A 17,884-nucleotide genomic window follows, 5' to 3' on the forward strand; every position below is an offset into this window, starting at 1 on the left:
ATTGTAAATCCAACAGATGACATTTACGAAATGTTTGTGTGGCAGGCTGTGTAATGTTACCTGATAATTGTTGGAACCAGAAAGGATCTGCCATCTCAGAACCACAAGTGCGCTCTGGCAAGTAGATGTTATTTTCTGGATTTAGCCATCAGGTATTTCAGCAACATCACTGGTGAAACAGTGGTTTTGGTTTCCTGTTTGGTCAATAGAAAGGTATCCAACCCAGACAGCAACAGAGAGAACCTCTGTGAAGGCTAAGCTGTGACAGTCATCTCCTCCAGCAACAAAAAAGTGCAGTTCCAAAGTCTCTGAACAATTTCAAGACTACTTGAACAACAGAAACTCTGTAAATATTTCTACTTTAGTCTATTTTCTCATAGCAGTAGTTTGCAAAACCTAAAAACTGCACTATTATATTGGTAACATTGAGGCACTCAAGACCTCTCTTGGAGTCTCAATAAGTCACATTGGTGACTAACATCAGAACACCAAAATGTATTGTAGTGAGTCTTATTTTATTGATGGAAAGTAAATATGTGTCTTACTTAGGTGCTAAACTATGGAAAATATATTGTTTACTCTTACTTTAGAGAAAAAACACTTTACTTTTGTTTAAAAAACTCTTTACTCTTGTAAATGGATGTTCAACTGAACAAGAAGTAGAATAATGAAACATTGTTAACCATTATCTCCAAACAGTTCCAACATTTAAACATGCTGACATCACATCAAGTCACAATCCTACCACCATGACTGCCACCTTGTGAGGAATAGTCAGACTACATGTACTGCATGAAGAACAGCTGCCATCCCTGAGAATCAAGGCAGCGGTATTTCAATGGAAAATGTGATACATATGCCCGATAGACCCATGGAAGACCTGATCAATCACACACTGTTCCTGAAAACTTGAAACGTTCTTCTTGTTTATATTTAGCCAGTTTAAAATGCCAAAACACGCTCCCATCTTCTAAGGTTTGGACGCTAAGGTCCTCTCCCACTCCACCTCCACAACTTTGTACAGCTCCATCGTGGCTTTGGCGTCCTCCACCGAAGAATGACCTCTTCTCCCAGTCTGAGGAAATAAGAGCCATTCCTACTTACATTCAACAGCACAGCACACAGTCAGCACGTAAATCAAACACATGTTCTGTCCTGTTCCTATTCAGCTAAGCACGTTTAAAGAGCAAGGTACACATCTATAGCAGCATCTTTAATTTGAAGAGACAGGATATAAACTCTTATGTAAAAAATATATATTGGTGGCCTTATAATGCACTATAGTTGAGAAAACTCAAATTTAAACAGTAGAATGCATGCTGTGTAGAGTATAGGCTAATTTCTCACAATCCCATTTAATCGGTTAACATTTCCTTACCTGAATGTCCCGGTTGAACAATGCCTTGGTAAGTCTTTTCAGAGAGGCACACCCTTTCTCTGGAAAACCAGCCTTCTTGTTGAGAAGGGGGATGCGGGAAGTGTCCCTCGTCATGCGGGCTGGATGACCATAACTCAGCGCCTTAAAATCATTGTGGATAGCATGTCCTATCACCACCTTACCTGCAAGGATCTTCAGTATCTACAGGGTTATCAAACAGAAGCAAAAGCTGTCATAGGAGGTATTGTAAGTTGCCATAACTATTATGTTGCTGTTTGCTACAAACTTAATAGTACCTACCATTTCTACAATGCAAGTGATATACTGACACTATTTTTGACTAGAGGCAACATCCTAGACATTGAAGCCTTTTCATACAGTTCCAATCTGCTTAAACAATTATGAAGAAGTAAATACATCAGGTGTTGGTTTGTCATGAATGTGTCACCAAATTTCAAATGTCTGCATTTGAAATTCAGTCACTTACCTCCTTCTTGGCTTCTTTGAAGGTTATGGCTTTAGCCATGTGTGACCAGGTGATGCCACTCCATCGGGTGCGATAGTCAGTGACCGGATTGCCGGGCTTGATGTACTTGTCATATATCGTGTCTCCGTCGTAGGACACAATACTGCAGCGTGCCAGCTCACTGTTGCGACCCTTAAGTCCCGTGCCCACCATCTCACAGTCCATGGCAACGTACTTCAGGGGGTTTCCGAACGGTGCTGAGCCACCAGAGACATGGGCAGAGTGCGTATGGCTCCTCAATGCTGATGGCGAGAGGCCTGGGGTGATGGTTTTAGTGAAGACAACCGATTTGCTTGATTGCTTTTGTTTGGTAGTGTTCTTCACAGTGATGGTCAAAGGTGCTGAGCTACTTGTGGACGCGGCAGGTTTCAGGGTAGGATTGACAGCGGGAACCGCACTGGTCCTGTGAGATGAACTGTTGTTGTGTTTGGCACTGGGTAGAGATTTGTGTGTAGACTTCGCCCCATTGTGACAAGGTTGCTTTCCTAGATGGTTATGCCCCTTTTCATAAAGGTGCTGGTTTTGCTTGTTCTGAAAGTAATCCTTTCGTTTTATGTATTGCTTTCTTTTGAGGTTTTTGTTTTTCCCTGCTAATGCCCTGCTCCCACCATTGCTTTCAAAGTTTATGTTTACTTTTATATCTGACATGTTGGAGGGTATATATACAAAGGCATGTAGTATTTAGGCTAGGTAAGATCAGCATATGCTAAATAAATCAACAAACAAGATGAGTGGAGGTCATAAAAAGGAGTAAACTCATCTCCAGTCCATATCGTCATCCGTTTGTATGGAAGTAATAAAAAACCTGAAGGAAAGGTTACAAACATGATAAAGCACAATGTTACAATTCTATTAGCTAAGCCATGGTTAACAAACGTTCCGAAATCAGTGACCTATCAAAAACTGTGACCAGGGGGCGCTGTTCTAACGGCTTGTCATTGGAAATGTTCGATTCCGAACATCAACCCTAACCATAACCCTAACATTTGCTGAACAGTATGCCAATCCGTTAAAACCACCCCCTGATCACAGTTTTCGATGGGTCACCGATTTCGGCACGACACCGAAAAACAAAAGCACCAAAAGCAGCTGACTGTAGTTAGAAATATAGCTAGCTGCCACGTTAGGTGGATATGATTTATCAGAGCAACGAAAAATGCTACTGTACAGTACAGTACAGTACAGTAGCTGACTAACTTGGCTTATTCCAGGACAGTATGTATTCACTGAGAAAAGGCACGGTTAATGAATGTCACATCTCTGTATCAGTGATATTATCACATCCCTGCTTGAAACAATCCATGTTGCTTCACATAGCTCATCATGAGGTAAATTATAATTACACTGATTATCTTAGTGCTACATTTGATAAATATGTTAAAAGTTTATTTAGATACGCTTAAGACCGTACTTGCCTGTGAACAGAGAGAACCACGAGTAAATGTATCTTTTTCCGCTGTGAGCCTTCTTCTTCTTCTTTGGGTTCTGGTTGGCGGAACGCATCCGACTGTAATGCACATCGCCACCTATTGTACTGGAGTGTGAGGCCAATCACGGTCTACAAGCTCTCCACAACCAAGTGTCCTTACAGGCACGAAAGGTAATGTTGTTGTTGAGAAGCACCGTTTGTCATATGTCTTAAATAAACTTAACATCCTGATAGCAAACAACAAATCTAAAGGGTTAACAGTAAAATGAAATCTTAATAATACCACTTAATAATATCAGTGGGCGTCGCTGGACTGGTATAAACACGACCAATCCTACACAACCAATCCCCACAACAGTTCCCTTTGGAGGAATACACACTTGACACAATGTGGAGCTCAAATATAATGTGGAAGATACACTTCTGTCTCTGCAACAACACACTCCAACCCAAAAGGTGGCGCTAATGCACCAACAACGTTGGATGCCAACCGCCGTTAAACATCCCAAAGACGAAGAAACGGTTGTACAAGTGGAGGAAGAGTGTTTGAAATTATTTGTCAAACGATTAAATAAACTCATGAGTTGTGATAACAAGTGTCAGGTTCCGTGGCTACACAGTTGATGACAAAAATACGTCCGAGGCCGGGATGAACTCACCGACACTTTCAACAATCCAGTCAAGAGAACTGTCGAGGAACCTCATTACTTTTCTATCGCTATACAAGCACATATCAGACTCCTACATAATCGTACGTTAACTCTGATTTACACAAATTAAGAAATGTTGTGGACACACTGTATTATCAAACGAGGTTTTGTGGTGTGTCTTCAGAACTTCGTTGTGCAAACGTTAGTGCTACAACATAACAGAGACCACTGATTTTTTTCCTGCAGGAGTTCTTCAGTGAGGAGCTGTGGGAAACGTTGCCTACAAACTGGCAGCAGGCCCTCTGCGACTTATCACCACCACAAATATCAGACCTCTTACTTGACAGAAGTAGCGTTAATGTACATAGAAGGTAGGCTGCTGGATGTGTAAACCTGTTAGCATTCATAGTCTACTGTATAAAGATTGCGTTTTTGGTTGCTAGCAATGGTAGGTTAAAAATGTTCTTGCTTTATTTTAGCTATCCTTCAGTATGGCCTCTTTCGCTCATGGCGTTCCGCGCCACAGCGCACACTCTGGCATTTCCTAGGATGCCCCGGTCGAAAACCACAAAAGAAGTTGGCACCTTGAAGCCAGAGGAATTTCAAGAGAACCAGAGTCAAAGCTCATTGTTGGGACACATATTTAGGAAACATGTGAAACCAAAGAAGCAGCATGAGATACGCAGACTGGGCACGGTAAGACATTTCAGATATTATTGTTTATTCTTTCCATATTCTTTCTTTCTGTATTAGCAATTCCATTATATCTGTTTGACAAGTCTTTTTGATGTTAAATTATTTATCTGATCTCTTTGCAGTTGGTGAAGCAAATCTGTGACGTGACAGGATGCATGCGTGTTGTGGATGTTGGTTCTGGGCAGGTAATGTAATCTGCATTAGTCAATTGGGTTGAAAATCCATAAGATATGACACATTAGCACACCTCTCCTAAATCGTTATACAGTAGTCTGTACAATGAAGGTGTCCCTTCCCTCTGTTCTTTTTAGGGTCATCTGTCTCGTTTTCTGTCGTTTGGCCTTGGCATTTCTGTGACTGGGATTGAGGCTGATGCTACACTGGTTGCCATGGCTTCCAAATTTGATGGACAGCTACTGTGCACGTTGGAAAAAGAGAAAAAAAAGGTTGTTTTGCTGAATGCCATGTTTCCCAAATAGGTTTAGTTAATTGAAAATGTAATTGTTTTGCTTGACTAATGCAGGGATGCAGTGCATGTATTGTGGTTTGCTCCTGTTTTCAAATGCGTAATCTATTCCAGAACTGCTCTCTCCAGTATTCTGTTCCTGGCCCCTCACCTCGCCATGTGACAGGCTGGATCAACCCCAAGAAATCATGGGAGGTTTTCATCAAGCAGCTTGGATTTGGTGATTGTGTTGCTGAGGATCGCATAGCTGCAGCCTTGAAGAAAAGTCAATGGGAGTCCATGTTTGTTCCTGAACAGAAACATTTACATGGAGACCAACCTGTGTCTGCAGCCTATTCAGACTCAGACCAGACAGCTTTGTCACTGGAGAACAACGATATGTTAAATACTAGCAATGCAATCCACAATATCATGTCAAAAAATGCTCAAGAATCAGAATGCCAGTCAGTGTCGTCATTTTCTCCTAAACGTTTTTGCAAGATGGAAGCTGGAAAGGAACTATGTGCAGATGGTTACCCATATGCCCACCCCATGTATGAAGAGGAATTACCTGCTGGAACAGTGGTCTGCCCCAGAGAAAATGAGCCCAGACACCCAGACTTGGTCCTAACCGGTCTCCATTCCTGTGGAGATCTTAGTGCCACCCTTCTGCGACACTTTGCCAACTGCCCTCACGTACGTGGCATTACCTCAGTGGCATGCTGCTACATGAAAATCACCACCAAAGAGAAGCCCACCCCACCTGGACTCCTAGCCCCTCCCCTTTCTTCTACACTTACCAATGAGGTCACACACTGTGAATTTGGATACCCAATGAGCTCTTGGCTGCAGGGATTGCCAGGACACCAGTTATCTTATAAGTCACGAGAGGGGGCATGTCATGCTATGGAGGACTACATGCAGAGGCTGAGGGAGGACAGCAGTTTATTAAAGACGCACTGTTACCGGGCAGTTTTGGAGTCAGTGATCCGGGGGACGAGGCCTGACATGCGCAGAGCAGGAATCCAGACCATTAAGAAGTCACACCAATTACCCTTCCACGAGTAAGTTTGTACAGTCGTCAATAGTCTGTACCTCTACATGTGATAGTTGTATTTCTTCAAATACTGTACTTCCTTTTTAATGTATACATTACCTTTTAAAGATTATACATAACCTAAATACTAATACAGACCTAAGTCTTTATCCATAATGGCCCCATGTCCCTCTCCATCCCTGTGCTTACAGGTATGCCAGACTGGGGCTACCTCGGGTGGGCCTGCCTGCAGACCTGCCCTTGGACACGGGTAAGGTGGAGGCCATGCTGAAGCAGCAGGGCAGGGTGGTGGTCTACTTTAGCCTGGCGCTGCTGCTGGCACCAGTGGTGGAGACGCTGGTTCTGCTGGACAGGATGATATTTCTGCAGGAGCAAGGTAAGGACATGCAATTATTTATAATTGCGATCATTAGATTGAACTGTTACTAAGGACTTGAGAGAACACTTACACTGAAATGATAGATATGTTGCATAACCATTTCATTTTTGGAAACCTCCCTTGCTTTTAATGTGTTCCAGTGTCCATGGTTGAGTACTATAATCATTGCATTGGCAAATGAGTATCTGTCTCCCCCCCTTTAGGTATAGAAAGTCAACTGGTGCCACTGTTTGACCCTGTGTTCTCACCCCGAAACCTGGTACTGGTAGCACTGAAGCCCAAAAGGGACAAAGGAAAAACAAAACCTTCGTAACCCAGGACACTTAAAAACTTGTTTGGTTTTTATAATAGCTGTGGGCTCTCATCCCCCTGAGAACAGAGACTAAACCATTGGCCCGAGGAGCTTACAAACTGCCATAAAAACAGACAAAGTGGAAAGATTAAATGCTTTGGAATTCACCCATTTTTTTTATTTGTCACATCAGTCAGGGGCTGTAAAGATTTGAAAGGTGCAAGACTTAGACATTTCTGTACAGTGTACATATTTTAATAAACCAATGCTTGTTACCACATCCATATTATTATTATGACCACCACAAGGGTTTGTTACTGGGGTGTCCATGTGTTGGGATTTGCCAAGTCAAATTACTGAAAGACAAGTGACTGTTACATAATTAAGGAAGCATCCAGCCGTTAAGTGTAGTATTAGGTGGCTTGAGACTACTGTGTGTTGAGCCTTTAGAAGGTTTTGTTCCTGCTGAATGCATCGTGGCCCACTGGTATTAATGAAGACACAGGATCTAACACATGCACTTATTCCTTTGTATGTAAGGCACGTGCATGTGTTGGGATTGTGGTCAAGATTTGCAGTTTGTGGCTGGGCAGATTCTAAGAGGTCACAGCAGCAACAGATAAAATACCAACATTTAGCATACCCAGGTAGAATTATTGCTCAAATTAATACACTGCTATGATACATTCTGTGAAATCTTTGATTTGATCAGGATGTCATCTAGAACTGAATGCGTAACGCCATGTTGAAATGACAGCAAGTATAGAAGTGGTATTATAGGTGCTGTATTACATTTGTGAATTTAAATGTGTCCCATAAATATTTGAAACTGTCAAAATCAGAGAAAGTGACATCTTAACTTAATAGTATAGAGATTTGCAGGTCTTCTGATTCAGTAAAAGGGAAATAAGTGGTAGAAAAGCCACATCACAGCTGCTTTCAGCACTCACTCCTTCATGCTCTCCACAAAGAATTCATTACAGGCCACAGTTAGCGCAGCAACCAAGAGAACAAATTCTTGGAAGTCAACTTCACCATCACGGTTCTCATCCAGGTCCGTCATTATTTTCTCCACCACCAATGGGTCCTTACTGGCCTGAGTGGAAATACAAAAGTATTATATTCATATGCCATGATTGTTGCAAGTCAAAATGTGGGAGTTCCCATGAAAAGCCTGTGAAAATTCACAACAGCAGCCATCTCATCATTAACTCTTGCCCTCAACAGTTAAGATAGGAGCCTCATGCATAGCAAAAAAAGGCCAACAAACCATGCCCCAAAAATCCAACTCACTGCCAGAAAGTCACCAAGTTCTCCTTGCAACAGACTCTTCAATTCTGCTTTGCTCAGCTTGTATTTGTCCCCCTCTTTTGAAGAGTAGGAATGAAACACTGTTATGAGGCCTTCCATTGCATTCTCAAGTTTGGAACCCATGTCAAGTTTAGTATATGATTACCTGGGAAACATGTCAGAGATTAAACAGTTCAGTTAGCAAAATGTTAACTCCTTATCAACACAAATTCAAACTTCAACTGGATATGCAAATCCAGAATCCTACATCCTGATGCAATCCATTGTGGAACTACAAAGAGAATAACCATCCTAATTTTTTGGGGGGCAATTTTAAATCAGCATCTGACTGTATTCAAAAAGTGGTAGGCTTCATTTTGACTCTCCAGTCACTGAGTTACAATGGCTTGCATCTGCAATTAGTGAGGACAAGAGCCTAAATGTGATGTCCTGTGAGCCTAGGTTACATGTAGTTGCAGGGCTGTAACCTGACATTTCCCTACAAGAGAGTCCTTTTGACATAGGATTCACCATCACAAAAAAGGGATGCAGTTACTGGTTGCAGATGAAAACATTTAGTAGGGTCTCCTTGCATACGAAACTGGCTAATCCTTCTTTTCTTGGTACCAAGATTAACCCTTTCCTTCAAGATCAAGTGTCTCAGATTATAGATGGTTTCCCATGACAGGCTGTTGATTTTCCTTCCTAATGTGAGACATTGTCACATGAATAATGCACAATAGGCTCCCGTGTGTGAGAGAAAGGGGAGACAAGTGTTGCCATCCTTATGTAACTGAAGCTCTACAGGAGAAGGCCAGATGTTTGATGCTTACAATTGCAGCTCGCCATGTGCTAACCCTAATGTTGCAATGCATTAAACTATTTATTTGAGAACTAAAATACATTGAAGGTTATGCCATTTAAAATTGGGTAACGTTTACTGAGGAAAAATACAATTCAACTTGATGCACTAGACTTAAATGCAATGCATTAGAATATCTAAAACTTCGATTGAAGAACATAACATATACCTATAATTGAGGGTAACCAACTACTACAGAAGTTTAACAAGTCCAAAACAATGACCATCGTTTATCAACGTTTTTGAGAGAAATCATTAAATGTTTTCCTCTCAACGACGTCGTCTCCTAAAGGCTGCAAGTCTGACAAACTTTCAGATAATTCAAAATGTCACACGAATAACTCTCATTTTCACTCACCTCAACGACGAAGACAAAGATGTGACTTCAACCAACACCTCATCTCAGCTGTTTTATGGCGGCCAGGCAGTGTACCACCTGTGTGAATGAATCAAAATCAGGCGCCTCCCCCTGGCCCAAACGGTACTGATAATGCACATGCGGCTAAGTAACTCGGCCTTTTAAGGCAATGATAGAATTCAGAGGAAATGATCGACGTAGCCTGTCTTCACTACTGCTACCTTAAGAACTAATCAACAGGTAATATATAACTGGTTCCCTATCAAAACAATGATTCGTACTGTTTCACGCCAATACTATCTAAAACAATAAACCTACATGCCGATTTAATTTCAAAACACGAAAAGTAGGTCTAGTTTTATATTATTTTGGAACTTGAGTTTTATTTTAAATTACAAGACGTAAAATACTCTTATTATATCTTAGTTTAAAAACGTGGCAAAATTACATGGTTTAGAGCTACATACGGTGAATTAACGTTTATGTAGGCCTCCAAAAATGTATCGTTTTTATATTAACTTATTTTATGAATTCAATTTATTCAATAGGGATTTGAATATCTTAATCTGCAGTCTAATGTGCTTCCACTGAGCCTTACTATACCTCTTATTTTCATAAGGATGATGCAAACTCAATGCTGATAAAATACTGCCTTAAACTTGAACTTCAGGGGTAGATTATTCAATGCAAAGCAAGCATTTATATGTCATTCAGTTGAACTTCTGTTGCAGTGCAATCCACTTTCCATGACAAGATTAGCTGGGTGCAGAACTAATGAGTCTTGGTGGAAATCATTTATCTAGCCTAGTCATGTCATGGCCACAATAGCTGGGCTGGCTGGAGTGACCTCACTTGAGTAAATGCCGACCTTAGTAACCCAGATACCTTTCCCTTTTGTGTTGGAAACTGAAGATGGCATCTCTTATTACTGACTGAGCTCCAGTAAAACTAAGAATGTGAACTTCTAACAACCTGCGTATTTGTTTTAGTAAAAATGATCAACACAAAGCACACCATTTTCTAAATAAATGTAAGCAGAATATTTGTATTTAGGGACATCTGGAAATGTCACAAATTTCAAAAATAGAAACATTTGTATAGATACATACAGTGCAAAGTATAACAGAACACAATTTACAGTCTGATGTCCAACATGTCTGCCAGTTTCTGTGATGGTTCTACACTTCTTGTGCGTAACTCTACAAATTCACCAAAGATTGTGAAATGATGTCATCCACTGGTCTTCTGAGTCAAATGATAACAAATGTATTTGCGTGAAATACTGTTATAAGATATTATTATAAACATACAGACTTTTGTATAATACTATTGCAGAAACTATTGACATAAAACAATTTGATAGGCATCATCAAGTCTCAAGAATGTGGAAAATCAGCAGGCTGGTCCCATATGTCGCTCAATAAAACATTTGCATGACTTCCTGTCATATATGTGGCATGCATGCCCTTTACCCTGCCAGATGACATTCCTCTTCTTATGTACCTTTTGACCCATCAGATATTTTATACAGTTTGTGTGTCTTTTCACCCAGCAAAACAGATTATATTCAGCTTGTGTGAGATGGGAGGCATCCAAGGGTGGGAGTGTACCAGTGCTGTGTAACAGCTGTCACCACATGTCACTGGCACCTTGCTTGTTATCCACAAGTGCGACAGAGAAGATCCCATTTGAGCTTTTCAATACCTGTCAACGGTCTGGGTCTCTCAGAGTGGAAAAAGTTGCTTCTCTGCCCTGGGTGGCATGAACGAGGGATGGCCACTGGGGTAATTGTGTTATTTTCAGTCATCTCAACAAGATATTGGCCGGGGTTGCCATTTATAGAAAGCACATCCAACTTCAATCTGGCACAGAATGGCCAATAAGCAACTCTGTAAAGGACAGAGGTAATCTCATTGCAAGCATAAGGAGAAAAATACTTTCCTTCTTTGGCTTATGATGGCTACAGACGCTTCTCCAGCTTCTGTTGCTGATTATATTGTGCTCTAAGCAAGCCAATACGTACACACAAATGCATTCTGTATTCCATGTTTGACTGACTACAGGATTAGACCTCTGGATATTAATCTCAGTACTGCTCACTGAACAACAATCAGTCTTCGGTGAAAGTTCTCTTTGGAACTCCCCCTCTTCATTTAGCTGGGTCAAATAACTTATGACAAAAAGTGAAAGCCAATAGAACGTTCCAACTACCGAAGCACCACCTAGTGGCTGTTACCAAAAGAACATCAGAGTTTTGCCTCTTGTTGTTCTATACTCTTTGGCTGGGTGATAGCTATTTCAGGCTTTCCCTCCTCCAGGGGGAGCTCAATAGATACAAAACCAACTGAGGAGACCTTTCTACTAACACTAGGAGCTTCCTGCTCTCTAGTCAGAAAGGGCTTGCCAAGAACACTTCTAACTTGTGCCCAGAAGAAAGCCTGCTGATTGGCTTGCTGTGGCCACTCAATGTAGGTCTTGGTGTGTAGCATCTTCTTGAGCTTACAATACTTGCTGGGCAAGGATTCTGGGTCGATGGGCTCTTTTACCACCAGAATAACATCACTAAAGGTCTTGCCGATGGCTCTCTGCTGGGCAAAATACAGTTCGTAGTTGCACCAATCGCTGTCCACAAAGTGACGGGAAAGAACAAAGATTACCTGAGGGTGAAAACAACATTTAAGAAAACAAAGTTTAACATTCTGGATAACAAAAAACTAAGAAAATATTCTGATTTGTAATTTTGTATTTGTTCTGGTATGCCTATACCTTGCCGCTGTTTTCTATATTTTCAATGATGTTGTCAATAATCCATTTTCCTGGCATGAAGTCCCTCTCATGGATACAGAGGTTGTAGGGTGGCTTGCTGGTTTCCAAGCAGGGCAAAAGTTGGTCCCTAACCCAGTCAGCATCATAGTGGCTGTAGGAGATGAAGGCGTCATAGGCAAAAGTCTGTGATTCTGCTGTCCCTTCCTTATGCGCTCTGTATTTGGCTCTTATAATCTGATAAGTAGCTCTAATATACCAGGCAACATTAAATTTATAGCACAATAACATCAGCACTAGTACCACTGTTGCTGTGACGACTACACAGATGATGACAACCAGCCTGATATCGCAGGCCACGTGACCAGGGAAATATTCTGCTATTAATGTATTAAGTAGAGCCTCTGGGTGGTAGCATTTGTAATTTGTAGGCCAGTCAGTGATGTTGACCTTTCCCTTTGACATGTTGTCTTGGATAAATGTGTGAAGATCGCAGGTGCAATGATAAGGGTTGTTCCCAGCCCTCAACTGAGACAATTGCGGCATTTTCTGAAAGGAAGCCATGCTGATGAGCCCGAAAGAGTTACCATCTAATGCCAAAGACTGCAGTGAGGAGCTTTTCCAATCTGACGGAATGAACTTAATCTTGTTCCCACTGAGTAGTAGTTCTTTAAGGCCAGTGGTTTTCTCAAAGTAATGAATGTTCAGCTGATCCAGGTCACAGTACGAGAGGTCTAGAAACTGCACTGTGGTGGGAAGACACTGTAGGGCATCACTTTCAAATGGGTTATGGTGAGCAATCAAATGAGTGATACTCTGTTTCCAGACACAGTTGGTACTCTTCTCAGCTGATCCTAGCTGGTTATTGCTGACATCCAATACCTGCAGCAGTCGGAACTCCTTGGTTAGTGAAGATATTTCTCTCAGGCTGGTGAGATAGTTGGTGCTTAGATTGAAGGAACGAAGAGATGGCATTGTGCCATAGTATTCGCAGCGTTGGTTGAAAAGAGCATTGTCAAGCAGTCTGTTGTTGGAGACATCCAAATCCTCCACGTGAGACATCTGAAGCCAAGCGTCGCAAGGCACAAAGTTGAAGTTGACATTTTGGATGGACAACTGTCTAATTTTGTTGAACCAGGTGAAGCGCCAGTCAAAACGCAAGATATCTGGATTACTGATATGCCTGAAGATGCACAAAAACATTTATAGTTAGATCAAAAATGCATTCTACATCTTTTTGCAAAATACACAGAATTCATATTACATCAAGAAAACAAAAGTTAAATATATTTCTCCTATAAACATGCATCCAGTGTAAGTGCTTTTGACATGAACGGACTTACCAAAGATCTAGTCTCTCCAGTGCAAGGTCGGTCACACTGGATTCTAAGCCACTATCCTCAAAGGTTGGCGAACGGGCAAAGTCAATATACTGAAGTCTCAGCATTTTAACTGGGCTGACTTGAAGATTCACCAGAGCCATCCTCAAGAGATTCTCATTGTATTTGCCTCTGTGAAAGAGGAGCTGATTTGCACTGATATATTTCAGACCACTAAAAATATCATTTTCTTCCATGTAATACTTAAATTCAAAGAGATTTCGGAATTGGAGGACAGTGAAAGTCTTGTTGGCCAGGTCTTGCAACATCATAGTCAGAGCATTTGGTCTTTGATCTACAGCAATGTCAATTCCCAAAAACTGTGTCTGTATGACCTCCAAACTGCCAGGTTCATAGTAACTTAGATTGGACGAACACTTAATAGCAAAACTCCTTAGTTTTATGTTTTTTATTGGATGGAAGTCTCCTTTCTTTAGACCCTGAACTAGGGGACCACCCATGGAAAGAGTCTGTAGGTGGAGGAATCTAGAGAAGCTGGTGGCTAGGGTGGCATGTTGGTAGATGTTATTAGACATGAAGAGATGTTTTAGATTAATGAGGGGCTGCAAGGCTCTGGCTGGAATTTCTCTTAGGGAGTTGTTGAACAGGTCGAGGTGTTCCAGGAGGAGGTTGGACTGGAAGGCATCATCCTCAATAAGTGAAATGTTGTTGTACTGCAGCTGAAGGATCCGAAGGTTAGGGAGGTGGGAGAAGTCATTAATAAGGACAGCAGGAAGTTCGTTATAGGAGAGGTCAACTTCGACAAGAGTGGAAGGCATGTGCTTCCATGGAACGTGATCCAGTCGTCTGCCAAGGCAGTCGGCAGAGAGACCAGAGTTGAAGATGTAACAGGGCTGTCTATCTTCATTTAAACTGGTGGTTGGGGACAGTTTTGGCGATGGTGAAGTAAGTATTCCTAAAAGTAAAGGACTGAACCACACAAATCGTAGCATCGTCATTCTGCATCTGTAAATAAATCAATAAGAGTGGAATTAAATCAAAATAGCACATAAACACATAATCAAAAAAGAACAATACAAATCCTCTATAAATAAAATCCTATAAATTATATTAATTATAATATCTGTAATTATACCATTTTCATTGAACAAAAACCTGTGTAGGTCTGTCTAAATTTTTACAATCCAAACAAGCATTTACAGTATCTTCACATGCTGACGAAAGGAGATTATTTTGAATACACTGCTCTATTCACTTCTCTTCGGATACCTACCAGTCTGAGACACATTCTACTTAGGTCTGTTAGGCAGACTGCTCATATCATCAGATTCCTCAAATCATAAAATCCTGTCATATTTATACAGTGAGTCTAGGGCTCTAACTATCTTAGGCAATAAAGTTACATGGAGACTGTCACGTTTTAGCATGATGTAGAAGAAGCGCAGTACATCTTAAATCCAGACCAGTCTGAGCAGAAGGAGATCAATATTTATAACAATCCATATGGAAAGTTCACAGATTTATTGCTTATTGCGTTTTCATGGTAAAATTAGGTTAAACATTGAGCTTTTAACCTAGTTCAATGCTATTGACAAAGCCTGCATCTATTAATGTGAAACAATGGGTACCTCCTACTATACATGACTAAATTAGGTATAATTTTTATTTTAGAACTTATATTGCATTGTAATGTATGCTTTCAGCATCTGAGGAAGATGTATGTATGTTTGGCTTTTATACTACCATAGTAAGACTTTGTATGGAAGCCTTTTACTGTGTCTATTGATATTCCTGTTATCTATTCTCAATTTACTGGAACACCTTTCATTGCTGAGCTAAACTAGATACTGTAACTGATTAGCTTTTCTGGGGGGGGTATTTCTTGTAATTAGGCCTGTATCCAGCGGTCCGCATGCATTTTGATCTTATGTGAAATCGTAACACAATGCATATAATACTATACTCAAACACAACGTGTTTGAGTTAGGAGCACAAGCTTTTATCATAAATCAACCTGGAATTGTTAACAACTATAATTGCCAGAGATATAAGTTACATTTATTAATAATATTAATGGCTACATTATTATCATGTACATTTCCTCTAGGCGTTGAATCTGTTATGAATGAACATGGAATAGGATGTTTAAATGGAAAACCGGAAGAACTTTCTTGTTAAGTTCCCTTGACATGATTTTCTTCACTAAACCAGGTCAGAACAGTCAAATAAGAACTGAACTGCATGAATTGTGTTTTGTTGAAGTTCACAAAGCCTCGGATGAACATTAACTTGCAGAACTTCTGAACCTCTGATAGTGGAAACATGTTGTTTGTTTAATGTAATGTTTTAGGATGCTTGATTTCAAAATGTAACCATTATATTTAGTCATCATGCCAACAAAGTTTGCCAATTGGAATTGATCAATATCCAATTGAATTATTTGTGGGAAATACTTATAATTCTTTATTTGTATCATAAATTCTGATAATGAATTATAATGACAAGTTTTTAGAACTTCATAAAACGCACGCCTTACTTGATAAAACTGTGCAAACAAAAAACTGAACAAACAGAGCAAACTCTGCTGGGAGACATTTTGTCTTAGACTTATGAGTCTCCAGACATCTGGAATACTTCCAAGAAATGTACCATCCTTTGCGAGAGGAATGTTGAGAATTCTGTGTTGAGTAAACTGCAGTGAACTGTATTGAAATTAAACTTCACCTGGCTACTAGTGTTTGTGTTTGCACTCACCATGATTGGTCTACAGTAACTGGGGTCTACAAATGTTTGACAAGACATTCCTTTATTATGAAAATCTATATTTCATACCCAATTATTTTTGAATATTATATAACTTGTTTCTCCTCCATGAGGAGATCAATGTTTCTCTTCTTAGCTATCCAACAATGGTAATATCTGATACGGTTTATAATATTTAACTCTGAAAGGAAGAAAAGAACTATGGAGAACTTACCAGAAGGTGTACAAGATGTTCTATCTTAAGCTTCTTCTCTTAACAATCAGCTTCTCATCGAGAATTAGGTGTTGCAATTGGGTATGTGTAATGGATATATCTTATCTTCTGAAAAAATCATTCCTTGGCACATAGCAGGGGTATTTCAGTTTTGCTGTATCGGGTACAATCGGCCTCATTGTTTAATAAAGTGACTTTTCAGTTCCAGCTTCATAACGCTGCTTTGTCTTTGTGATGCTCTCCTTATCTACTGTTCAAACTGTCCTTATAGGACTGAGATTTAAAGAGCAAAGTTTATCTTAATCTGTCATGATCATACACATGATACCCATCAGTGAATCTCACACCTAGTTCCAATATGCTAATGACTATACAAACCTGAGACCAGTCAATAGGTGACATTATCCAGAAAATTCAACCATGATCTACATGTCACTCATTTGTTCCTACTCTGACATCCCACCATGGTCCTTCTCCTTCTTGATTCCAGCTCTTTCTGGGAGCACTCTTTCTTTTAGTGGGCAATTACTGGTTTTCTGATAATCAGTGTTCTGGCTCATTGTCTTTTATCTTTCACAGAGAGCATTAACTACGAGTGTTTTTGTTAGAGTGAACTGACTGCTGTCTTTAGTCAGTTTATTCTTTCAAGTTTCAATGCATGTGCTACACATTTTATTTGCTTGGACCTTAATATTTTTTAACAAATTTACAAACCCAGTGTTCCATCTTAAACACAGTAACCAAGTATAACAGAACATAAATGTGCCCTTCGTGGCTGTTAGCACGATTTGTAACCCTATTTTTCATTATCAAGAGGATACGATAAGTTATGAGTTCGCGCCGCAACGCTTTTTACCCTGACACATTTATTTGACTACGTTTTTCGACTTTTTCCAAAGTAGGCATACTCAGAAATGACACCAACCAAGTAACACCAATATCAAGTAATCCAAGGTAAACTCTGCAGTGTTTGTATTTTAACTAGCTACGTTTGTTTTTCTTTCAGCCATATTGAAGAAGAAAAACTTTACTCACTTAAAGTAGCCTACGATATTAAAAATCGCTTTCAACTCTTACTGTAGGTTATGTATTTTGTCTGTAGACAATTTTTTGTTAATCCATTGAATGTTCAGTGACAGCGATCGATGAACAAGATAATGACACGGAATTACGCGTCTGTGAGCATTCTTCTAGTATGGCATGCGTAGGACTTTAATTGCCAACTGGCCGACGTCACACATGTTTTTGGATGTATTTTGTCGACTGAACGATCACCTGTTATTGTTATGGTGTAGGTTGAATCTAGGGTTGCCAATTATTGATCACTACTAGTGATGTTCTATACAATCAAAAACAGTATACTGTTTTTATAGTATACACACATTTTGTCCGGCATTTCGTGACAAAGTTGGCAACCCCACTTGAAGTCTTATAAGTCTTCT

At 40.2% G+C, this 17,884-nt stretch overlaps 4 protein-coding genes across 5 annotated transcripts; 1 reads left to right on the top strand and 3 right to left on the bottom strand.

Moving 5' to 3' along the window:
• Positions 1 to 606: 606 nt before the first annotated feature.
• isg20l2 (interferon stimulated exonuclease gene 20-like 2) lies at positions 607 to 3,407 on the bottom strand. Its single transcript, XM_047034241.1, has 4 exons — positions 3,320 to 3,407; positions 1,866 to 2,709; positions 1,379 to 1,579; positions 607 to 1,075 (listed from the first exon to the last, which is right to left on the bottom strand). Exons 2-4 carry the CDS (start codon positions 2,550 to 2,552, stop codon positions 971 to 973), a joined length of 993 nt encoding a protein of 330 aa, XP_046890197.1. The 5' UTR covers positions 2,553 to 2,709; positions 3,320 to 3,407; the 3' UTR covers positions 607 to 970.
• Positions 3,408 to 3,825: 418 nt separating this feature from the next.
• mettl25b (methyltransferase like 25B) lies at positions 3,826 to 7,130 on the top strand. The gene is made up of 8 exons (XM_047031734.1): positions 3,826 to 4,084; positions 4,230 to 4,354; positions 4,463 to 4,679; positions 4,802 to 4,864; positions 4,991 to 5,125; positions 5,260 to 6,188; positions 6,373 to 6,557; positions 6,764 to 7,130. Exons 1-8 carry the CDS (start codon positions 3,983 to 3,985, stop codon positions 6,871 to 6,873), a joined length of 1,866 nt encoding a protein of 621 aa, XP_046887690.1. The 5' UTR covers positions 3,826 to 3,982; the 3' UTR covers positions 6,874 to 7,130.
• A 271-nt stretch (positions 7,131 to 7,401) lies between these two features.
• s100a1 (S100 calcium binding protein A1) lies at positions 7,402 to 9,457 on the bottom strand. Its single transcript, XM_047031785.1, has 3 exons — positions 9,363 to 9,457; positions 8,146 to 8,308; positions 7,402 to 7,948 (listed from the first exon to the last, which is right to left on the bottom strand). The coding sequence occupies exons 2-3, from the start codon at positions 8,284 to 8,286 to the stop codon at positions 7,799 to 7,801; spliced, it is 291 nt and encodes a 96-aa protein (XP_046887741.1). The 5' UTR covers positions 8,287 to 8,308; positions 9,363 to 9,457; the 3' UTR covers positions 7,402 to 7,798.
• A 504-nt stretch (positions 9,458 to 9,961) lies between these two features.
• tlr18 (toll-like receptor 18) lies at positions 9,962 to 16,668 on the bottom strand. Of its 2 annotated transcripts, XM_047031708.1 has the most exons (4): positions 16,443 to 16,668; positions 13,469 to 14,470; positions 12,129 to 13,308; positions 9,962 to 12,019 (listed from the first exon to the last, which is right to left on the bottom strand). In XM_047031708.1, the coding sequence occupies exons 2-4, from the start codon at positions 14,461 to 14,463 to the stop codon at positions 11,609 to 11,611; spliced, it is 2,586 nt and encodes an 861-aa protein (XP_046887664.1). In that variant the 5' UTR covers positions 14,464 to 14,470; positions 16,443 to 16,668; the 3' UTR covers positions 9,962 to 11,608. The 2 variants fall into 2 exon arrangements, with proteins under 2 accessions (XP_046887664.1, XP_046887653.1); XM_047031697.1 differs by lacking the exon at positions 16,443 to 16,668 and having other exon boundaries at positions 13,469 to 14,541.
• Between the last annotated feature and the right edge of the window lie 1,216 nt (positions 16,669 to 17,884).

This window comes from Hypomesus transpacificus, chromosome 2, assembly GCF_021917145.1.
Source record: "Hypomesus transpacificus isolate Combined female chromosome 2, fHypTra1, whole genome shotgun sequence".
Taxonomy (NCBI): Eukaryota; Metazoa; Chordata; class Actinopteri; order Osmeriformes; family Osmeridae; genus Hypomesus; species Hypomesus transpacificus.